The 25,315-nt window shown below is 42.4% G+C and overlaps 1 protein-coding gene across 3 annotated transcripts in view; it reads left to right on the top strand.

Moving 5' to 3' along the window:
* pik3ap1 (phosphoinositide-3-kinase adaptor protein 1) overlaps positions 1-25,315 on the top strand; it is a 102,087-nt gene that overhangs the window by 56,273 nt on the left and 20,499 nt on the right. For all 3 annotated transcript variants that reach the window (XM_060854279.1, XM_060854280.1, XM_060854278.1), the window contains exons 6-11: positions 2,631-2,763; positions 6,515-6,711; positions 12,532-12,736; positions 13,140-13,241; positions 13,599-13,775; positions 22,661-22,744. In XM_060854279.1, coding sequence (XP_060710262.1) covers positions 2,631-2,763; positions 6,515-6,711; positions 12,532-12,736; positions 13,140-13,241; positions 13,599-13,775; positions 22,661-22,744 — 898 coding nt within the window. The remainder of the gene's footprint in view (positions 1-2,630; positions 2,764-6,514; positions 6,712-12,531; positions 12,737-13,139; positions 13,242-13,598; positions 13,776-22,660; positions 22,745-25,315) is intronic.

Raw genomic sequence — 25,315 nt, 5'->3', positions numbered from 1 at the left:
AGATGCTCTTAAGAAGGTTGTTGTGGACTTAATGGGCCAAATGGCCTGCTTCCACACTGTCTGGATTCTTTGATCCTCTCTGTATTGTTTCTGATCTTTCAGAACAAGGATGGACAACTGGTCAGAACATCCTCAATGCTTCAGTGTGGGCAAGTGTGAAGTCATTCACTTTGGACCTCAGACATGTAGAGAAGAAAGTGTTTCTAAATAATGAGGAGTAGGAATAATGAGAGAGTTAGAGATTCAAGTACGAGTATTGGTGAACAATAATTGAAAAGTTTAGTGGAATGTTAGCCGAGAACAAAAATGGCATGAGGTGGAAGTTTTGGTCTGAGATTATGCATGTCTGGTCAGACTGCATCTGGATTGCTGCAGTCAGTTCTGGGCATCATAGCATAGGAAGGATATAGTGACCTTGGAAAGAGACAGCACACATTCACCAGAATGGTACTATCCTAAAATAGCTAAATTACAGGGCGAGATAAGTGAGGCTTGCAGCAGATTGTAAAATGCAGGACTATGTGTTGAAGAAAGTAGTAAAGCTTGGGACGGGTGTCACAAAGGTGCAATACAAAAAGGTTGTTGACTTGGATCTTCAACCATCACACGCTGAGGGACAAGGAACTGCGGAACCGTTTGGGCTGCTTTAACATACACTGTGAAGATCATGAATGTTGAGACATTTCAGAGTGGAACATGCTGCAGGGAGAAAAAGCTTATTTCTATCATACTTTCTGTAATTTTCAATTTAAAATGGTTTGCCCTTTGGTTGTGTGTCTGACATGGAATGTATAACGTAAATATTAAGATTATTACAGTTGTATTGAATAACAAAAGCGAGAAACACATTGTATAAAACCAAGTTAGATTTAGTTGTTAATTCTATCAATTGCAAATGATTTGTCAAGTATTTATTATGCAAGCTTTATGAATAAAATACATTTTTTGGAGTAGAGAAGATTAAGGGATGATCCAATTGCAGTCCTAATGATAATGAAATGATTTCATAGGGGAGGTAGAGAGAACCTTTGTTGGGGGAGTTCAAAACCATGAGACTTAACCTATGATGTGAAGTTCAACTGTTCAGATTAATGTCAGGAAGCACCATGTGATGCAAAGGGAGTGAGAATCTGGAACTCCCTCACCCAGAAGCTATTGAGACTAAATCAATAGAAAATTTCAAAACTGAGATGAATGGATGTTTTGTTCGGCAAATGTGTTAAGTGATGAAGAGCAGAGACGGGGAGATGGAGTTAAGATGCACGTCAACCATGATCTAACTGAATAGGTTTGGGGGCTGAATGGCCTCCTCCTCCTTTTATTCCTCAATACCATTTGACCATTTCACCAGGTTTAATTCTTTTCTTAATGACTTCTAATGTTCTATTCTATTTTAAATTTTTTTGCTGTGGTGTGGGTGTATTGCAGATGGTGGTAACTCTGTATACTACTTATTATGACCAGTCCCTGGGCAGCATTCTCCTATCTAGTGTGATTCCAGATGGGATTCCTCAAATCAGCGGTTCCCATTGTGTAGGAATGACAGGCTGCCCTTGGTTATTCAACCCACTCCCCTCAGTTGGTCACAGCAAGTCTAATTTTGAAATGATTCCTTGGGTTTTGACAATTCTTGTGGTCGCCATTGTTGATATAAATTTCCAGATTTCAGAACTGAAGTGTCATCAGTTGCTTTGATAGGATTTGAACTAATTTATCTCCACAACATTTGACTCTGGTGTGTTCACCTAGTAATGTTACCACCATGTTCCTTCTAATTGTTTTTCCACAGAGTTAGTTTCCAGTTGGTGTGCGCTGAACCTCCCACTTGAGGAAACGTTGGTTACCACTACCTCAAAATCTCCTTCCTGATAACGGAACACATTTTTAAGCTGTTTCAGTTTGAAATCTGAACAGTTTTTGTGCAGACAATTGCGATGTTTGTTTGACAGAATTGTTTAATGAAGAGGAAGGGAACAGGACATTAAATGAGTTTACTCAAATGGAGACAAAGCCTAGCTCAAATGTGAGGGGATGAATGCTTACTCCCATGTTTACTGCAAGGAAAATTCAACCCAAGGATAGTAAACATTAAATTTAGCTCTACAATCTGATCTACACCAGCATTACACCCTTCAACATGCCAGTTTGGATGTCAGATGTTATATTCCTTAAATCCAAAACATTTAAGCAGGTGATAGCCTAGTGATGTTATCGCTGAAGTATTAATCCTGCAACCCTGGTAATGCTCTGGAAACCTGGGTTCAAATCCTGTCATGGCAGATGGTAGAATTTGAATTCAATAAAAATATGGAAGTAAGAGTTGAACGATGACCATGAAACCATTGTTGATTGATGCAAACACCCATCTGGTTCACAAACTTCCTTCAGGGAAGGAAACTGTCATCATTACCAGGTCTGGCCTACACATGACTCCAGATCCACAGTAATGTGATTGACTCTTTCACTATCCTGTGAAATGAGGATTCCAACAGCAATTAGGGATGAGCAACAAATGCTGAAATCCCGCCCCCCCGATTAAAGAACTCAGAGAAAAAAACAACTGTAACTGATTAACACTTATCACTGATGCACCTCTGAAGTATAAATCCCTTTGTGTTTCCTGTCCACAGGCTTTCCATATTGTACCGTATAACAGAGAAACACTGGACAAACTACTGACAGAGTCACTGAGGAGAAACATGCCATCTAATGGACTGCATATATTTGGAATTAACCAGTTAGAAGAGGATGATCTATCAACAAGTGAGTATTTGAAGTTACTTCCAGACTCCTGAGGGGATTGAGTGTTAAACACACCCATGGCTCAGTTCGAGTCTGGAAGCTGGATTCTGATGACTGTCCATGTTAGAATGGAATTGAGTGGGCTTTAAAGACAGTGGCTGGACCCAATTCTAGGATTCTGTGCTCCTCCCCGATTTCTACCGCCGATTATTGTTAGTAACACAGGACGAGGGTTTGCGTAGTAAACCCACACACAGAAGTCCTAGCCTGGCTGGCTCCATTGCGTTTTAGACCCACCCCTCAATAGTTTCATGGAATCAAATCTGTTTTGGTAAGTGACATACTGACGGCATCTCAAGCACCGTGAGCCATACGGGACCTCTGTTCTGGAGTCGGGAACATTGTGGAAGCTGGAAATTAATTTGCTGTCTTCACAATATTATAGTGTAATGGTGTGTGCCAAGTTAAAAATATTTGTAATACTGTGATTTTTGATTTATTTAGAAGTAGTAAGTTATCATTAAATTGACCAACATTTTGAACTTGTATGAGTTTTCAGATGTATTACAGTACATTATCCAATAGATAAAGTTCCCTTCCGTAATGAACAGGGATACCAATTGCATCTTGCACTTTGATCTTTTCGTTGATTAACAGGTCAGCTATCCTTTAATCCTTTGAAGCATTGCTCCATTACTTCAAAGCCTCTACTGTATTCAGGCCTGGAACCTGTGTTATGAGCAATACAGTTTAATTATCAATAATTCACTGAGCATCAGATCCACAAATGGATTCATTTGAATAGAGGCTGCTGGTAAAACTGTTAAAAGGGCTGTGAGCTCCGTTTTGAGTGACTGATTTATAAGTTCCTGATAGAACTATTTTCTGAGGAGGTTTTTGAATGGCTATTTTGTTTTATTTTCACAGTTGTCTGGCCTGGATTATATTTTTTTCAAATGAAATTTAAACCTCATTCCATTTGTTTCATTTGACAGTTCCATGAGCATTTCAAAGCGTCCCAATATTCTATCTATTGACTGGGGGAATGGGTAGAACATTACAAGTGATTGGTGTAATTTACTGCAGCCATTAGACATCTTTTCTTGGAGCTCAGGGGCACTGAGGAATAGAAGGGTGCATTTGGTGGTGGAGGTGAGAGATAGTCTGCCCAAAGGTCATGTGCAGAGCTGGGCTGATGTCCTTGGCCTTGAAAGTGATCTTCCAACTTGCCACCTTTGTGTTGGCCCCCTTCCATTTCTACCTGTGCCCTGCTTCAGGAAGCAGTGGTCCTGACTCCAAGCACCTCCTCCATAACGACCTCACTCTGATAATACATGGCCAGGCACCGCCAGACAAGAGATGGGATCACCTTGAAGGAGCAAGTCCAGACCTGAATATCTGAAAGGACTGGATAGTTCCGTCAAATGGCTTCTTTTTAAATTGGCTGTAGTTGCAGTTTCAACATTCAGCATCGCCAGACCCAACAGATGCCAAACCAGTGAAACGAAGGAGGTGGAGGGAATACACTCACTGGGGACCAGCTAAGACCAAGTATGAGCTACTCACATCTAAATAGCTCACAAAATCCCCTCAAATCGAGATGTGGTCTGATTTAAATTGTGAAATGTCTTAAATTCTCTTTATTTTATTACCTTGGAAGGACTGTTATTTTGAACTTTTTATTTCTTTATTTTTCAGATTTATTGTTTTGATTTTGTACCTTTGAAGGCTTGTAATGCTGGACTTTTTATTTCTTTATTTATCCCTAAAGATTGATACTCAAGAATCTGTACCCAGGTAGCCTTGTACCTAACATGGCGCCTTAAGTAGTGACCTGTAAACTTTTCATTCTACTCATGTGAGTAGATGTGACAATATACCTCATTCATTTCATTCTATCATTAAACTGCTAAGTTGATGGCACAGGGTACATCCAGAAATTATTCCCTCTGGTGAGAGAATCAACAATGAGGGGGCATAATGTTGATATTGGAGTCAGGCTGTTCATGGATGATCTTCACACACAGGGTGGTGGAAATATAGAATTCTCTTTCGCTTCCCCCAAAGACTGTTGAGCATGTGGGCCAATTCAACATAGAATATGGAGCTGTACAGCACAAGAACGGGCCCTTTGGCCCATGATTTTGTGCCGAACATGATGCCAAATGAAACTAAGCCCTTCTACCTGCTCTTGGTCCATATCCCTCCATTCCTTGCATATTCATGTACTTATCTAAAAGTCCCTTCAATTTCTCTGTCGTAACTGCCTCCACCACCACCCTTGGCAGTACGTTCCAGACTCCTACCACTCTCTGTGTAGAAAATTGCCCTTCACATCTCCTTTGAACTTTTCCCCCTCTCACCTTAAGTGCATGTCCCCCTAGTATTGGACATTCCAACTCTGGGAAAATAGTCTGAATGTCAACCCTATCTGTGCCTATCAAACTTTTATAGACTTCTATCGAGTCTTCCCTCAACTGCTTAAGAGAAAATATCCTGAATTTTTCTAGCCTCTCCTTATAGCTCATACCTTCTAATCCAGGCAGCATCCTGGTAAATCTCTTTTGCACCCTCTCCAATGCCTCCACATCCTTCCTGCATTGTGGCCACCAGAACTGAACGCAACACTCTCAGTGTGGCCTAACCAAAGTCTTAGAAAGTTGCAACATGACATCCTGACTCTTGTATTCAATTCCCCGACCAATAAAAGCAAGCATACCATACACCTTCTTTACCACACTATCCATTTTCAGGAAGCTATGGACTTGAACCCCAAGATCCTTCTGTACATCAATGCTGTTTAAAGTCCTACCATTAACTGTATATTTTTCCCCAACATTTGATCTCCCAAAGTGCAACACCTCACACTTATCTGGATTAAACTCCATCTGCCATTTCTCAGCTCATATCTACAACTGAACTATATCCAATTATATCCTTTGACAACCTTCTACACTATCCACAACTCCACCAATCTTTGTATCATCTGCAAACTTACTAACCCACCCATCTACATTTTCATCTAAGTCATTTATATATCACAAACAGCAGAGGTCCCAGTATGGAATGTTGCAGAACACCACTATAAGGACATTACAAAAACACGATTGGGCAATATGCATTGGATTAATTGGGGAAGACGGTGATGATATTGTTCTAATGTCACTGGATTAATTATCCAGAGACTTAGGCTAATGTCCTTGGGAGATAGATTCAAATCCTACAACAACAGAAGGTAGAATTTAAGATTAATCAATATGTCTGGAACTGGAAAGCAGCCTCACTAATATGAAGTTCCAAGAAGCTATTTTCAGTTGTCACAAAAGCCAATGGGTTTGCTGCTGTCCTTGAGGGAAGGAAATCTGCCATCATTACCTGGTCTGGCCAACTCCAAGCTTACAGCAATGTAGCTGACTTTTAACTACCCTCTGAAAAAGCCTAGCAAGCCCCTCAGTCCATTTTTTTAAAAGGTTTGCTCATTGGAGGTGAGCCTCTCTGATAGGGCAAAATTTATTGCCCATCCCTACTTGCTTCTTGAACCACTGCAGTAGATAGGCCAACAATATCCTTGGTGGGCGGGGGGGGGAGAGAAATCCAGGATTGCGAATTCAGGATGGGCTGTATTATGCTGGCCTTTCCAGCAACATACACACACCCACACACACATTCAGTGAAAGAATAAAACTGAAAGGCAGGCTGTAGATCTGCTTCTAAAATGGCATGAGGCCTAGTGAGGGTCAATGTGCTGATGAAGCCTTTATTATTCACACAGCTCAGCGAGATGAAGAGCTCCCGACGCTGCTTCACTTTGCAGCCATGTATGGTTTGAAGAACCTGACTGCCCTACTTCTGCAGTGTCCAGGAGCGTTGCAGGCTTACAGTGTGGCCAACAGACATGGGGATTATCCAAACAACATGGCAGAGAAGAATGGATTCAGAGACCTCCGGCAATTCATGGATGAATATGTGGTAAGGCATGCTGTGTTCCTCAAACACTGCAGTTTAGGTGGAGGTCAAGGCTTCCTACCATGAACATGCTGTCAGAGTATTTCAGCCCCAAACCCACCTCACGACCAACAACTTTATTTTGAATCACTGATACCACCCAACCACCCCGGGCACCACCGTATTTTTGAAAAGACCCTAACAGCAAAGAAAGAGATCATTCAGCCTGATGTGCTGGGACATGTGAAAGAGCAACAACAACAGAAATTGTTGGAGAAACTCAGCAGTTCTGGGAAGAAAGTGGAGTTAATGTTTTGTGTCCAGTGACTCTTCATCTGAGTGAAAGAGCAGTTGTATCAAACTGTACAATATACAAACCAACAGTCAACAATGAACAATACGCAGCACTTTGCAAGAAACAACAATTTACAGGGGGAAAGGGACGGTTCGGCCAAACCTCAAACCCTTCCATGCAACCAGTTTTCAAGGAAATGCAGACAAATCCCAAATACCACCTTGTCTCCTGGTTATATTTTTTTCCCAAAAAATCTCAAACTACTGCCTAACCATGGAAGTGCTTATTTATTCCTCAGCACCCATGTTGTGTGTGTGCAGGTGTGAGACACAGTGAAAGATACAAGGTGCACGAATCTTTATTCAATTCCCACCACCAGGAAGAAAGAAAACACCCGCGTGTATCCTGGTTATATTGGTCAGCCAGGGCTTTCCTGATTTGCCCAGGTTAACAATTCCAAACAAGTATCTCGTCATCCTAGTTGCCACTCCCAGTTGTCCTTGAGAAGCTGGTGGTAACTGCCTACTTGAACTACTGCTACAGTCCATTTGGCGTTGATAGACCCTCAATAGCATTACGAAGGGTGTTCAGAAGTTTGACCTGGTGACAATGAAGGAAATGGTAATATACTTCCAAGTCAGTGAGTGGCTTAGAGGATAACTTGAAGGTGGTGGTGTTCACATGTATCTGACGCCTGTGTCATTCTAAGTGATGAAGGCATGGGTTTGGGAGGTGCTGTCTAAGGAGCCTTGGTGAATTTTTGCAGTGCAAAGTTCAAAAGTGGTGGAAGGAATGGATGTTTGTGCCAATCAAGTGGGATGTTTTGACCTGAATGGTGTCAAACTTCTTGAGTGTTGTTGGACCTGCACCCATCCAGATAAATGGGGAGTATTTCATCACACTCATGACTTGTTTCTTGTAGATGAAGGACATGTTATGGGGAGTCAGGAGGTGAGTTAATCCCCGCAGTATTTCTAATATCTGACCTACTTTTGGAGACACTAACCAATAATTAATGGTCACTCATGAAAACTAAACTGATAACTCATGCCAATACGGGGGTAATCATTCAGCTTGGTGGAATGTAGAAACTCATTTTTCACTGAGATCAGTCCTGGGAGCCACTGTTAGTCATCATTGACACACATGAAGTGAACAAGTACTTGAATAAGTACCTCTATTGAAGTAATTTGCCAAAGCCGCAAAGCTGGGGAATATAGCTAGCAGTGACATAATGCAATACAATACTGATCTAAAGGGCAAAGAGAATGTTAGTTGCTCTTGCAGGGAGCTGGCAGAGATGCAATGGGCTGAATAGCCTGCTTTCATGATGTAATCGTCATAGAATTCTATAAGCAGTGACAGGATTCAAAACTAAATACAGGATGATTACTAACATATTCCAACTCTGAGTGTTTTTACTCAGTGTTTTTAAGAATGTGGAACTCTACAAGTGATGATTCAGGAAAATAGCTTAGATTCTTTCAAACCGAAACTGGGTGAGTAGACGGAATATATATCCTGAAAACACTGTTGTAATACAGATAGAATGCCAGTCTTAACCAATTTGATTCACTCCCTTTAATATCAAGAAATGGTCAGAGCCATTGGATGTTGCGCTCAAATCTCTGGAATCTGACTTGAAGCCTCAATGTGAAATAGACATAAAGAAGAAAGAAGTGGGGTCATGCTTCTAACAAGGGATGAGATCAGTAGATTACCAAGATCAAATCTTCAATCGAAGGATCAAGTTGTAGAATCAGTTTGGTTAGAGCTAAGAAACAGCAGACAGGAATTCATCGGCTACCAAACTGTGACAGGAAAAACAATGACTGCAGGTGCTGGAAACCAGATTCTGGATTAGTGGTGCTGGAAAAGCACAGCAGTTCAGGCAGCATCCGAGGAGCAGTAAAATTGACGTTTCAGGCAAAAGCCCTTCATCAGGAATACATGCAGAGTACATGAAGGGTGGAGAGATAAATGAGAGGAGGGTGGGGGTGGGGAGAAAGTAACACAGAGTACAATAGGTGAGTGGGGGAGGGAATGAAGGTGATAGGCCAGAGAGGAGGGTGGAATGGATAGGTAGAAAAGAAGATAGGTGAGGTGGGGGAAGGGGAAATGAGGAAACTGTTAAAGTCCACATTGATGCTACAATAGTTGGTTATGGTAAAGATTAGGAAGTAGAAGTGCATGTGACATGGATATTACAATAATAACTGGCAACTTCCATTCATACTGACTGGGTTCTTGAAAGCTGCAGTAATCAGCTGTAGAGGAGGAATAAGTGAGGACTGCAGATGCTGGAGATCAGAGCTGAAAATGTGTTGCTGGAAAAGCGCAGCAGGTCAGGCAGCATCCAAGAAACAGGAGAATCGACATTTCGGGCATAAGCCCTTCACATTTTCATAAGCAACACATTTTCAGCTGTAGAGGAGGAATTCCAGGATTGTGTACAAAACTGGGTTTTGGAACAGCATGTCATGGAGCCCATTGGGCTATTTGGATTGAGCATAGCCAATCCACCTAACAGTGCACTGTGGGAGGAAACTAATGCACAGAAGAATGTGCAGACGTCATACAGATAGTCACCCAAAAGTGGAATCAAACCCGGTGCTAACCACTGAGCCACTAATGCCACCTTGAAATATGGGAATAGCTGTAGAAGTTGAACGCATTCACCCCAACTCCTACATACCAGGTATCATGACGATCATTTACTCATCCTCAGCTTTAGACTGATTATAAATCTCAAAATATTGATTCATCTCTGCACAGTCAGCTCCCTCACTGCCCACGCTTGTGTTAGTTGTGGCCGTGTTGTGGTAATACTCATTCTGAGTCAGAAGGCTGTGGGTTCAAGCCAGATTCCAGAGATTTTAGCACAGAAGTCAGGCAGGTGATTCACAAAGTTGAGGGAGTGCCACATACTTATCTGCCAGGGGATAAAGTAGATCTCAAAGTTAAAAATCACACAACAGGTTATAGTCCAACAGATTTATTCAGAAACTTTTGGAGTGCTAGAGTTTGCACATTCTTCCTGTGTCTGCATGGATTTCCTCCAGGTGCTCCAGTTTCCTACCACAGTCCAAAGATATGCAGGTTAGGTGAATTGGTTGTGCTAAATTCCCCACAGTGTTCAGGGATGTATAGCTTAGGTGCATTAGTCAGGGAAATGTAGAGTAATAGGGTAGGAGAAATGGTTCTGGGTGGGATACTCTTCGGAGGGTCAGTGTGGATTTGTTGGGCTCAATGACCTGTTTCCACACTGTAGGGATTCTATAATAAATCTCTGATGAATCACCCTGAGGATCAGTAAATTCTTTGCTGCCAGATTGTATGACACGAAGCCCACCCCCAGACAGTGCGGCCTCCCAGTCATTCCTGTCCTCTATCATGGAGGTCTTAGACAACAGTACAAAGGACAGGCTGGTGACCAAGGCCCTCCAGTCCTGAGAAAAGAATAAAACTCCCAGAAGTGATGGCTTACCAGCCGAGTTGTATTCAGCTCTGTGGGACTTGATTGGCCAGGACCTGCTGGAGGTGTTTGACAGTATGCTCCTGTCAGGTACCACGAGCGAATCCATGAGGAAAGGTATCATGACCCTCATCTACAAGCAGAAGGAGAAGAGGGAGGAAATTAAAAATTAGCAGTCAATATCATTGCTGAACGCAGGTTACAAAATCCTGTCCAAAGGTCATCGCCAACCAGATAAGGTCTGCTCAGGGATCAGTGATTAAACCCAACCAAACCTGTGCTGTACCATGCAGGACGATCTCTGAGAGCCTCGTGCTCCTCAGGGATATGATCACCAACCTGCAGGACACGGGGATGGAGGCCTACCTCATCAGCCTGGACCAGGACAAGGCCTTTGACAGGATATCGCACACCTAACGTGGGACATGCTCTCCAAAACAGGCTTTAGGGTGGGAACCTGAGTTGGATCCAACTGCTCTGCATCAACATGGTTAGCACAGTCTCAATCAATGGGTGGGAATCGGAAAGCTTCCCGACCAGATCCGGAGTCAGGCAGGGCTGCCCACTCTCTCTGTTGCCTTGTTTGTGTGTTGTATAGAGCCATTTGCTGAGCCCATCAGGAAGGATGTGAGCCTGAGAGAGGGGACTATTCCAGGCAGCAGAGGTCAGTAGGTCAAAGCCTCCCTGTCCATGGATGACGTCGCCGTTTTCTGTTCGGATCCACTGTCAGAGCGCAGACTCGTGAGCATCACAACCACTTCGGACTGGTCTTGGGGGCCAAGGAAAATCAAAACAAAAGCACAGCCAAGTTCTTTGGGAACATGGCCGAGAGGACAGATTAACTGGAGGTGCTGGGAACATGGTTCATGGGGTCAGGACATGTGCAAAAACTTGAGAGGGATGTATTGCCAAGGTGAGGCAGAAATTGGGCTTTTGGGAGCACCACTCCCTCTCCATTGCAGATAAAAACCCAATCATCAGGTGTCAGGAACTCTCTGTTGTTGTATATTGTGCAGATCTGGCTAAATCCCTGAAGCCATTTTCTATTTCATCTGGAAGTCTGAGATGAACTGTATCTGCAGGGACTCCACGTACAGAGCTCTGGATAAGTGGGGTCGGGTGGGGGGGTGGCGGCGCGCAAGAACATACCCAATGTTGCCCTCATCCTGATGGCCTCCTTTGTTTGCAGCTGCATCAAGCTGTGTGTAGACCTAGGTATGAAAACACCACGTGTCACTACACATTGAGGTTCTCCCTGTCCCAGGTGTTGAGAAGGATGAGACTGGTCTCAGTGCCATGCGATGCTTCCAGTAGTCAGACTATTCCCTATCACCTATCCTTCATAACTTTCCAACAAGCACCAAGACATCGCTCGGCTGGTGGTGAGAAGGGCACTACCTATGAGATCCTTCAAGTACACCCAGACTGCCTGTACCACCACACGGTCCCCTCGAAGCAGCTGTTTGCTCGGGGGAGGGGGAAGTGGGTAGAAACGTATACATCTCCTTCTGAAATGCAAAGGAAGTCAGGAGGAAGATGCAGTGGTTTTATTATTGAAGCTCATGCTGAACAGTTCAGTGACGTAGGATGCCATGTTCTATGATCTAATGGCTGAACATCTACTTCAAAATCTCCACCTATCATCTATTCATTACCCTCTCTCCCCACCCTATCTTCTGCATAAAAAGAACAACGTTTTTCCTAGTTACCATCAGTTTTGAGGAAGGGTCACTGGGCGTTAACTCTGATTTCCCTCCGCAGATGCTGCCAGACTTGCTGAGCTTTTCCAGCAATTTCTGTTTTTGTTTCTGATTCCCATCATCCACAGTTTTTGTTTGTGTTTTTAAATTTTGATGCCAACCTGATTTGTCCTGTAAGTGGATCCTTAGTGGCCCTAAATAGCTGCAGACTCTGAGAGTGGTCCCTGAGTGTGGGAATGCTGTTTCCAGAACCACTGCCCCCTAAATGTTCCTGTCTATCCCACATGCCATCTCTCAGTTCAGTGGGCAGCGTTGTTTTGGAGTCCCCCTGCTCTTTGGGGATTCATGCTGATTGTCTCAATTGCTCTTTTCAGGAGACAGCCGACATGCTGAAGACTCATCTCAAAGAGGAGCTGTGCGGTGACATTGAAGGGGAAGGGGACGAAGACCTGTATGAGTCCATGGCAACTGTGTCCAAAGACATCCTGATGAAATGCACCTTAAACCCTGGCTGCGATGAGGACATCTACGAGTCAATGATGGAAATACTGCCTCCGACAGGGGTTATGGACAGCACCTGTGAGTCACAGTGAAAACACACATTGAACAAGTCACTGCCCAGGATAACACTGGGCACCTGGTGTCCCAGAGCTTTCAGGATTAATCACTGGCCCATTCCAACTGAACCTTAAAATGCAAAGCAATGAATGAGCAAAATAAACGCCATTATATAAAGCATTAACAATTTCAGTGTAGCATACTGGCTGCCATAGATAATTAGAAACATAATTTGTTTTTCTTTGTAATTCTAGCAGTGCGCATGAACAAAGAGGTAATTTTAATACTTGTGCTTTCTGTAGGAAAATCTATATAAATATCTAAATTGATGGATTAACCTGTCAGTAGTAGGAGATTACATTGTGCCCTTAAGGGGTTTCAATTTGATTTTGGAGGGTGACATTTCAATAAACTTTGCTTGCAGATGAGCCAATGTCAAACCTGATGGGAACAGCCCATGCATCTACTCGAGTTCCAGATAGTTTTGGGTCCACGACTGATTGCATACTGAGGAAATTCCTGCAAGGTGGGCCATTTTTTTTTGCTTCAGTTCCTTCCATGGTAGCTGACACCAACCTGACTGATTCATCTCCATTGAGGCTAGAGAATGTGGCAGTTCTGCCAAGAAAGATGTCACTGATCCACACAGCCTTGTCTTCATCCAGCCATGAGGAGACTGGGGGAGCTCTGACTGGTGCCCAGCAGTACCAAACCTATGTGTAGCTGACACTCTGGATGGAATGGGACCAATCATCCAATACAGATGTGGGTTTTTCCTAGTCTCAGAGTTATGCCACCCGATACAATGTTCCATTGTTCAATGGAGTTTGGCCCCAGATTCTGAGGCGCAATTTAATTTGTGTTTAAACAATGGTTATTGCAGGGAATAATGACAAGTCTGTGGACTGTGATGGCCCTGGTGAAATGGAAGAGGCAGGCGTGTACAATACCGTGCCAGATGATGACAATCGTCAAGAGATTATGAGCAGACCTCCACTCCCTGTCCCTCGTCTACACACTGTTCCTGATGTCGATGATATGAAGCCCTACATTTGTAAAGGTGAGGAGGAACCTGTTTTTGAAAGATTGGATAGTGGGAATTATGGACAGATGAGAAAGTCCATTTGGTCTGCCTTAACTCTTGAGTGTGGGGCCTAGCCAGTACCAGTGTAGTTGGTCAAAGTGTCTGATGTATTTTTGCTGCAGCCATTGTAGATATTGAGCATGGAATTCACTAAAACTCCTCAACCTCTGTCCCTTGGTTACAAATAGTATATTTTAAAGCAGGGCAACACCTTTACCTTCTGATTCAACTTAGGAGACTCGGTCTCTAGACTTTCTGCAAAGTCTCGAGGACCTTCTAGCTTGGATGGCAGGGTAATATCATTGCCAACCATCTTGCTCACCCGGTCACAGAGGCTGTTACTTATTAACTCTTGCCAAGCCACAACCACAGTGTAATCAATTACAGCATTACATGCTGATTAGCCTAGGTTAGGCAAGGCTTGTTGCTAATTAGTTTAATTTATCAATTATCTGTGTGCCCCTATGATTCACAGCAGTCTGTTTATTATCTCCTTGTGACGTTTGGACAGATTGAAATGTGCTTTGTTGGAGAAAAGGGAGGAGCATACAAACAGAATCCAGTGAGGAACACTCATGTCTCAATTCTCACTTCATTGGCAAAGCTCAGACTTTGTTCTGTTAGCTGATTTTTGTTATTGTTTCTGCTGTGTTTTAGAGCTTGGAAAGAGTTTATGTTAGTTTGGAACACAAGAACTAGAAGCAGGAGTAGCCCCTCGAGCTTGTTCCACCATTTAATCTGATCATGGCTGATCTCATCTTGACTTCAACCCATTACTAGTTAAAAATCTGACTGTCTCCTCCTTAAATTTATTCAGTGTCCCAGTCTTGATCGCGCTCTGGAGTAATGAATTGCACAGATTTATGGCCCTTTGAGAGAAGTAACTCCTCCTCATTTCTGTTTTTAATCTGCCACCCCTTATCCAAGACCACTCTTCTTGGATTGTTTTCCCTTGAAGGACACCCTTTCTACATCAACCCCTTTAGCATCTTATACACTTCAATCCAATCTCCTCTCATCCTTCTAAACCCTTGCAAGTATGGATCTAAACTCCTTCATTTCTCTTGAATAACCTTTATTTAAAAGCAAAACATATTGTATAAAATGCTTCCTTACAATTTCAAAACTATATAAAAAGAACTAGTGCAGAAGGTCACAAAATACAATAACAAATTGTGCAGGATGTGAAATATTCTTCAATATGTCGTCTCAATAACTATACCATTACAAATTTTACAAAGTTCAGTAACTAATACAAAGGATACATCTCGTCCAAAGAATAGCTTTGGTCATCTAGAATTGTCTCACTTCTAAAGCAAATGAGAACACACCAATTGAGAAATACAGTCATGGTCATAATCTCTCAGTAAGGGTAAATGGTTGGGAGTATATTAACTTTGTTTTCTTTGGCATTGAAGATTGCATGTTCTCACAGTCATGAAATGGGAATGAGCTAAACAAGAGTCCCTTGGCCTTGTAGCCGTAACTTGAATACATTAGAGTACTGCCTTCAACAAATTGCTAGAGAAACTCGTCAGGTCTGGCAGCATCTATGCAGAGAAAAAGCAAAGTTTAGGTTCTAGGTCCAGTGACCCATCTGAAAGCCCTGTTCTGAAGAAGGGTCACTGTCCCCCAAAATATTAACACTGTTTTCTGATCCGCATATGCTGCTAGACCTGCTGAATTTCTCCAGCAATTTCTGATTTTGCTTCAGATTTCTAGCATCTGCTGCACTTTGATTTATTTTCGGTTACTGTCTTCACTCTGTTCACAATCCCATGATGCATTTCCTTCAGATGAGGCTAAGCGTATTGCTAAAGTAATACAAACTATATTGGCTACTGTCGAGAACAATAGAATCGTACATTTTACTTTAATTGTGTGGTTATAACTAAACTAAGTCAATGACAAAATGTTAGTTTACCTTCCAATCCTAGAGTGCTCCACCAGTCACAGCTCAGCAATGTGAAAAAGACACATTTATTCAGAGGTTTTGTTTTCTGTCTGTTAACCAATCATTACACAATCTCTGCACATCACCACCTGTTCCATGAGCTTTAAATGTTTCTAATCAGCCTCCAGCAGGGAGCTTTATCTCAAGCCTTCTGAAAATCTAAGTATACTATGACCATCAACACTTCTTTTATCACTTCTATGAGTTATATCTTTTTAAAAAACTTTGTAAGGTTAATCAGACATGATTTCCCATTCACAATACAATGCTGACTGTGTCTAATCAGATTGTTATCATCATTATACATGTATTTATCACATCTAGCATTTTCCTTACTTTTTTTACTCATTCATGAGGTGTCAGTGTTGCTGACTCTGGTAACATTTATTGTCATCCCAAGTTGTCCTTGAGAAGGTGGTGGTGCACTGCCCATTGAACAGCTACAGTTCATGCGAAATACCCACAATGTCATTAGGGAGAGAGTTCCAAGTTTTTGACCCAGAACCAGTGAAGGGACAGTGATATATTTGCAAGTCAGGATTGTGAGTGGCTTGGAGGGGAACTTGCAGGTACCGGTGTTCCCATGTATCAGCTGCCTTTGTCCTTTTAGATGAAAATGGCCCTGGTTTAGGAAGGTGCTGTCTAAGAAGCCTTGGTGAATTTCTGCAGTGTATCTTGTGAATAGTGCACACTGCTGCTGCTGAGCATCAGCGATGGAGGGAGTGAATGTTTGCGGATGTGGTGCCAATCAAATAGGCTGCTTTGTCCTGAATGGTATTGAGCTTCTTGAGTGTTGTTGGAGCTGGACCCATCCAGGGCAAGTTGGGAGTATTCCATCGCACTTCTGACTTGTGCCTTGTAGACGGTGGATAGACTTTGGGGTGTCAGGAGGTGAGTTACTCACCACGGGATTCCAAGCCTCTGACCTGCTCTTGTAGCCACATATGGCTAGACCAGTACAGATTTTGGTCAGTAATTCCCAGTTCTCTCCCGCCCCCTTTTTTAAATAACAGGCTAAATCTGTAACAACCTAATCAGTCAGCACTGCTCCAGAATCTACAGCATGCTAGAAGATGACAGCCAATGCATCCACTATTTGCCTGGCATCTTCTTTAGTATTCTGGTCAGACCCTGGAGATTTATCAACATCCAGTGTCACTAACTGCACCAGTAATATCTTTTTGCTCATACCAATTTCCTGCTATTCCACCTTCCTAAAAGACTCTTTTTCCCTAGCACTTTTGTGAAGTTTTTACTGTAATGACAGAATATAAGTAGAGAGTGGAACATGTTATTTATTGCAAGGGGAATGGAACATAAAAATGGGAAGTTTTAATGCAGCTGGACAGGCCTTTATGAGACCATATCTAGAATACTGTTTTGGACTCCTTATTTGAAACAAAACAGATACTTGTTTAAGAAACAAATCAGAGAAGATTCATACAACTCATTCCTGGGATGAAGGCCTTTTCAAGTGAAGTAAGGGTGGGCAAGTTGTCCTTTCACCCATTGGAGTTCAGAAGAGTGAAAGATCTCATTAAAACAGAAAGAACCTAAGGGGACTAGACAGAGTCGATACTGGGAGAATGTGAATTAAACTAGGATGTTAAGGATAAGGATATTAAGAAAAAGATGTTGCTCTTTTAAGAAAGAGATGAGATTTTATTTTCTCTCTGAAGTTGTTAAACTGTGGAATTCTCTTATGCAGAAATCAGTGGAGGAGGCTAAGTTACTGAAACAAATTAGAAATTGCTGGAGAAACTCAGCAGGTCTAGCAGCATCCATGGAGAGAAAGCACAGTCTATGTTTTGGAAGCATGAACTCCACTTTCTCCCCACAGTCTCTGCCTGACCCACTGAACTCATCTGGCAACTTCTGTTTTCGTTCCAGATTTCCAGCATCCACAGCTCCTTGCTTTTTCCTCAATTATTGATTTTATTTAAGGTGAAGATAGATGGAATGTTGACAAACAAGTGAGTCGAGGGTGATGTGGCAGACAGATAAAATGTGTTGAGCCCAAAACCAGACCATCCACAACCTTATTGAATGGTGAAAACGGGTTCAGAGGGCCAAATGGTCTATCCTGCTGCTATGTTCCACTTTCCTGACTCTCTTCACCCACTCCCCAATAACCGTTGATTCCTTTTCCAATCAAAAATCTAACTCAGCCCTGAGTATATTCAGTGGCTCATCCTCCATTGCTCTCTAGGGGCAAGAATTCCAAAGATTCATGAATCTCTGCTAAAGTAGGTCATCTTCATCTATTTCTTGAATTGTGCCCTTTGTTCTAGACTCCCCCCGAAGGAAACAGTGTCACTTCTTAATCTTCTAATCTCTAATCAAGCTTACCTCATTAGACAAATCATTTAGCTTCGGAATCAGCAAAGTAATGTTGTGAAATTTGAAAAGGTTCAGAAAAGATTCACAACAATGTTTCCAGGGTTGGAGGGTTTGAGCTACAGGGAAAGGCAAAATAGGCTGCGGCTGTTTCCCTGGAGAGTTGGAGACAGAGAGATGACCTTAGAGAGGTTTATAAAATCATGAGCAAATAGGGTAAATAGGCAAGGTTTTTTCCTTGGGGTGGGGAGTCCAAAACTAGAGGGCATAGATTTAAGGTAAGAGGGGAAAGATAATGGACCTAAGAGGCAACATTTCATGCTGAGGGTGCTGTGTGTATGGAATGAGCTGCCAGAGGAAGTGGTCAAGCATCTGGATGGGTTTATAAATAGGAAGAGTTTAGAGGGATTTGGGATATAGAGAGATTTATTTAGGAATCAGTTAGGATGAGCTGGACGGAAGAGTCTGTTTCCTTGCTGTACATCTCAATGACTCTATGACTTGAAGTGGACCTTGTTTGAAACTGCCTTGAATACATGTGTATCCCTCTTTTAATAAGGAATCTGAATCAGTGGGCACTATTCTTGATGTGGTCTCACCAATGCCCTACACATTTGCAGCACCCAACTTTAACACTTCATCTCCTTCAATTAAAGGCTAATATTCCATTTGTTAATCACTTCCTAAACCTACATGCTAACTTCCTGTGATTCATGTACAAGGGCCCCGCAATCTTCCTTTACCTCATCATTGTGTAGTCACTCACTTTGTAAAATTGTTCCATTTTTCCTGCCAAAAACTTCACAATGTTCACCAGCTGCCTCCTCACCTTACGTGCACTGTCCATTTTAGTTTAGTTATTCTCCGATTCCTTCATCTTCCAACTTCAACCTCTCACCATTTTACAGTGATTTTTGCCTACCTGCCGTTAAAGACTTCCACTGGATCACAGTGAAATCTCCCCTTTTCCCTAACCTTTATCCATGTGACCCATTTTGACTTTGGTTCATTCCTCACTCTCCTCTTAGGGGTTTTTCAGCAGCAACAGTAACTATTCACAAAGCCAAATGGATTCAGTGCCACAAGGTATCATTCAACCGGTTCTTACTACAGCCAATATGTTCTCACAAGTTCCCAGCGTTTGATTGCTATGAGTTCACTTTATGCTTTCCAAACTTGTCGACGTATATGTGTGTCAATGCTTCACTCTGCTCCAATCTAAATGCCCTCATTAAATTATTTGATCTTTTGGGTGAACTGTTTGTTAGATTTATCACTCAGAGGCTATTCAGCCCATCACCCAAGTGCCAGCTCCTTTGAGAGTTCCAATCCCAATTCCCTTTCTTTCCCTGTTGCCCTGAAGGATTCTCCCCTTTCAAGTACTTATCCAATTACTTTAGAAAATTACTGATGAATCTATTTCTACTACCCTGATGGGAAGTGTATTCTAGCTCACAACTCACAATGTAAAAACCTCATTGTCATTCTGGTTCATTTGCCAATTATTTTTAAAGTCATGTCCTTCCAGCTACTGACCAGTCTACCAGTAAAACCAGTTCCACCTTCATATTTCGACTTCTAAGAACCTGAATGGAAAATTGTACGTCAACATCTGTGTGGCAACATGACCACCTGACAGGACCAGCTACTTCCCTTTCTCATTCTGAAGGGATTTTTGTAATGCTTCCGCCTTCATTTATGAGCGAGAGGTTTATTTCAGTGAAATATCACACATCGTTACAATTTCCTGTTTCTGAAAGATGTTTGGTTTGTTTTGACCGCACCAGGGTGTGTGTAGGTGCTCAAGAACAAGCTCAATGACCCTTGGCCAGGGGTACAGTATAGCAACAAAGTCGGTTTATTTTAGCAGTGACTATTTTTAGGTTGCTTTTTTTTTCTTATTGCATCATACTTCAAAAGAAGTTGACATTTTTAATGCCGAGACATTTGGACAGAGAAGTGAGCACCAAAAGCCATTCATTCCTGTGCTAGCTCTCTGAAGGAGCTACATGATCAGTCCCACTTCTGTCCTCTTCCCCCATTTCTCCTTCCAAGCATTAATCCACTTCCCTTTTGAAAGTTATCATTAAATTTGCTTCTTCCACCCACTCGAATAAGTTTTTTTAAAAAATAACATTTGTTTGTGGGAAGTAGCCACTATTGGCAAGAGAAGCATTGTTGTTTTGGGTACTTCCCCCTAAGGTGATGACTCTAGAACTAGGAGATGTAAGCTCAGGACAAATAAGCAGACCATTGAAGATTGAGGTAAGGAGAAATTCCTGCACTCAGAGGGTAAAGAATCTTTGGAATTCTCTCATCGGGAGAGCCATGGAAGCTCAATCATTGAGCAGATTCAAGACAGAAAATGATTGGTTTCTGGAAACAAAAAGCATTGAGAGGCACCAAGATAGTGGCATTGAAGGAAATGGTCAGCTATGATCTAATTGAATGGCAGAGCAACTCAATGGCCTGGTCAGACAGTTATAGAGATGGAAACAGACCCTTCAGTCCAACTCATCCATGCTGACCAGATATCCTAAACTAAGCTAGTCCCATTTGCCAGCATCTGGCCCATATCCCTCTAAACCCTTCCTATTTGTATATCTATCCAGATATGTACCAGCCTCCACCACTTCCTCTGGCAGCTCATTCCATGCACGCACCACCCTCTGCATGAAAATGTTGCCCCTTAAGGTCTAGACCTCCTAGTTTTGGACTCTGCTACCCTAGGGAAAAGGCCTTTGCTAGTCACCCTATCCATGCCCCTCATGATTTCAGAATCTTTTACTCAACCTTCAACACTGAGGAAAACAGCCCCAGCCTATTCAGTCTCTCTTTATAGCTCAAACCCTCCAATCCTTCTGAACCCTTTCTAGTTTCACATCAGTCCTGTAGCAGAATTGCATGTAATATTCCAAAAGTGGCCTAACCAATGTCCTGTTCTTATCCCTAACACTATATTTGAGAAGAAATACGCCATATATTCTCCCCACAATTTCACTAGCTGATCTAAATGTCTTAAATTTAGTTAATGACCCAGCTCTATTTGGGACAGATACTCCATAACTGATCAACAAGTTAATGCCCCCTCCCACTCCTATCCCAAGTACACCACCCAGTGCTGACTAACATAAGGATAAAGTACTTCAATCATAAGCTTTGAGTCTTGGATCTGTGTATGACATAGTGAAATGCAGAGCTACCTGCAGCTCAACAGATCTTCATGGTATTTATGTATCTGTCAACTCACCATCCAACCTCTCTTCATCTAAAATTATCAGCCTGACTTTCTATATAATCAAGGGCACGGTCGCACTCTCCACAATTTGCTCTATCAATAAAATTAAAGTATTTTTAACTTGTATTTTTTAACTTTTAACTTTATTCCTTTAATTTCCTAGTTTATATTAAGGCATACCTTATTTTTCTACTTATTCTATGAAGGTAAAGCTTAAATTTTAACTTTGTTTCTATTACTACTTTGTACCTACATTTTTCATACTGAGGCACTTTTGAACCTAACATTGTACAGTTTTCACTGTACCCTTGAATGTGAGTACACGTGACAATAGAATCTAAATCTAAAGTAGGGGTACAGGGCTGGCGTGGAAAAATAGGGCTGACAATGGCATGTGACAGATTGGATAGAGACTTGAAGGGTCCTTCTGTGCTCCAGTCACTCTCTAGACTGAATTATACGAAGATCCGAATTCTCGGCAAGCCCTCCCATCCCCACTCTTCTAAAGCTAAAATGTTGGGTAGGATTGGCTGCACCATCCCGTGAGGGGACTGGGTATCCCACCCACGACCTGCCTACTGTTAGAGGCTGCAACTATCACTGTTTATCTTCAAGTAGTTTGCACATAGAAACCTGAAGATAAACTAAAACATACATGATCACTTAAAACAGACTTTATGTCAATAAGCAAAACTATTGTGAGGGCTGCAGTGTATTTACTACAGATGTTTGATGGCTGTCATTAGCTAACAAGTCACTAACACGTCAAATATTCGTACATTTGTACAGACGTCTCACTGTTTAACTGGAAACTTGTTGCCATTTCACTTGACATGAAATAGTAACCAACGCACACTTGTTTAATGGAGCATTGTGTAACATTTGCATAACAATTATGCACAAAGAGGAAATAACATCAGAGATGTTGGGACAAAGTTGAGGTTGGCAATGGTGTTAATAACCAGAAGGTTACCATTGACTAGACATTGAACGAGACTCATAGTACAAATATAGTGACAACAAGAGTGGGTCAAATACTAGGAATACTGCAGCAAGTAACTTACCTCCTGACTTCCCAAAGCCTGTGCACTATTGAGAAGGCACAAGTCAGGAGGGTGACTTGATGGGCAGCTCCAACAACGCTCAAGAAGCTTGACACCATCCAGGACAAGGTCGCCTGCTTGATTAAAAAGCCTGCTGCCAGTGAAGGTGGAAGATAGTCCTGCACTGGATCATACTCATAAATTCTTCAATTTGCTCATTCAAGAGTAGCACAAGGAAGAGTTGCACATTTGAAAAAAATATTGATGTCTGTATTTCTATTTGACTCAGTGTTCTGCAATAAAGAGGAGAAGAGACCAGAGAACCTTTACGTTACAGCATTGCATAGTACTGCAGATGGATCCTCTGGCCCAGGTATTTAAACCAATAATTCCTCCCACCTAACACCCGGATGGGTTTTCGTTTAGTTAATTGAGAGTGAACATTGCAGAGAGTAGAAAGAAATTTCAGGATTAGTGATGGAAATCCTATGGTTAAAATGCTTGGATTGTACAAAAGAGAGAAAGCAGGAGATGGCAACATTATGCACAGTTTGAGGCCTTGTTAGACATAGAGTGCAGCACAGAAACAGATCCTTTGGTCCACCTCTTCCAACCAACCAGATATCCGAACCTCATCCAGTCCTATTTGCCAGCAATTGGCCCATATCCTTTTAAACCCTTCCTATTCATATACCCATCCAGAAGCCTTTTAAATGTTGTAATTGTACCAGCCTCACTATTTCTTCTGGCAGCTCATTCCAGACACGCACCAACCTCTGTGTGAAAATGTTGCCCCTTCAGTCCCTTTTAAATGTTTTCCCTCACCCTAAACATATGCCCTGTAGTTCTGGACTCCTCCACCCCAGGGAAAGACTTGTCTATTTATCCTATCCATGAGCCTCATGATTTTATAAACCTCTATAAGGTCACCCCTCAGCCTTCGATGCTTCAGGGAAAACAGCCCCAGTCTATTCAGCTTCTCCCTATAGCTTAAATCCTCCAACCATGGCAACATCCTTGTAAATCTTTCAAGTTTCACAACATCCTTCCAATAGGAGGGAGACCAGAATTGTACACAATATTCCAAAAGTGGTCTAACCAATGTCCTGTACAGATACAAAGTGACCTCCCAACTCAATGCTCTGACCAATAAAGGAAAGCATACTAAACACCTTCTTTACTATCCTATCTACTTGAGATTCCACTTTCAAGGATTCCACTTCAAGGTCTCCAGCTTCATCTACCACTCCTCAGCCCATCGGTCCACCTGATCAAGATCCCATTGTAATCTGAGGTAACCTTCTTCGCTGTTCACTACACCTCCAAACTTACAAACCTCCTATGCCTCACATCCAAATCATTTATATAAATGATGAAAAGCAGTGGACCCAGCATCGATCTTTGTGGCACGCCACTGGTCACAGGTCCAGTCTCCAGTCTGAAAAGCAACTCTCCACCATCACCCTCTGTGTTCTACTTTTGAGTCAGTTCTGTATCCAAATGGCCAGTTCTCCCTATATTCCATGAGATCTAACTTTGCTAACCAGTTTACCATGAGGAACCTTGTCAAACGCCTTACTGAAGTCCATATTAATCACGTCTACTGCTCTGCCCTCATCATATCTTCTTCGTTACTTCTTCAAAAAAACTCAATCAATATTATGAGACATGATTTCCCTCACACAAAGCCATGAATTTGATTTCCCTGTTAGGCCTCTTGCATTGAAATAAATGCAGTTTATGGAGCAACAATGGGAGATTCTGAGAAGTCCAGGGCCACGTTCGCTTCTTGCTGGTTACCAATACCTCAAGATTGACTTGGAGTTTTATAAACTAATCTCCACAGGGGTGAATGTGAACTCGGAGTCCTCATGTCCATCATCCAAAGGAGCTTCGGGCAAACAAAGCGAAAAATCTTAGGGACACCAATCAAGTTGTGCATAATCTTTGTCATTTTCTTTGGAAAATTATTTGTTATTGACGTGTTAAGATGTGAGATGGGATTGGAAAGGGTGTTTGAATGACAGTCATGATGCAGTGGATTCTAATGAACTTGTTTGTTTTCCGGTCATCCCTTGAAAGACAGGACTCCACCAGGATGGATGTGTTAGTCATGTGGCCAATGGTGAGAGTATGTGGGGGGTTGGGGGAGGGGGGGTGTGGAGGTGGGGAGTGAGAGGGAGGATGATGGACAGTTTCTGGGGTGAAGTCCAACCAGAGTTGTGAATCTTGAGTGAAAGCAGGCAACAATTAGAGAAATCCAGAATCTTTGGTTAGCGCTGCAGCCTCACAGCCACGGACCCAGGTTCGATTCCAGCTCGGAGCACTGTTTGTGTAGAGTTTGCACTTTCTCTCTATGTCGGTGGGTTTCCTCTGGATGCTCCAGTTTCTTCCCACAGTCTAAAGATGTATGCATTCGGCGAATTGGCCATGCTAAATTGCCCATAGTGTTCAGGAATGTGAAGGCTAAGGTGCATTAATCAGGGGTAAGTGTAAGATAACAGGGTATGGGAATAGGTCTGGGTGGGAAACTCTTCAGGGGGTCAGTGTGGACTTGTTGGGCCAAATAGCCTGTTTCCACACTGTAAGGATTCTATGATTCTTCACAGGCCCAATGATTTGCTGATCAGCTGATCACCCATTTTCAGCAGAGAAGCCAAAATAAGAACATAAGAAATAGGAGCAGGACTGACAAGCCTATTCTGGCATTCAATATGGCTAATTTTGGGCTTAAACTCTACTTTCCCATCCATTCCTATATTCCTGATTCCTGGAGAGATCAAACTGTGTCTATCCTAATGTTACATATAATCAATGATCCACCATCCCCAGGTGGGGGTGGGGGATGGATTCCACACGTTCCCTACCCTCTCAGTGAAAACATTTCTCCTCAGTCCAAGATGATTGTCCCCTTCTCCTGATGCTGCGCCTCACTGTTCTGAAT

This window comes from Hemiscyllium ocellatum, chromosome 43 (genome assembly GCF_020745735.1).
Source record: "Hemiscyllium ocellatum isolate sHemOce1 chromosome 43, sHemOce1.pat.X.cur, whole genome shotgun sequence".
NCBI lineage: Eukaryota > Metazoa > Chordata > Chondrichthyes > Orectolobiformes > Hemiscylliidae > Hemiscyllium > Hemiscyllium ocellatum.
This window is presented reverse-complemented; position numbering and strand designations above follow the sequence as displayed.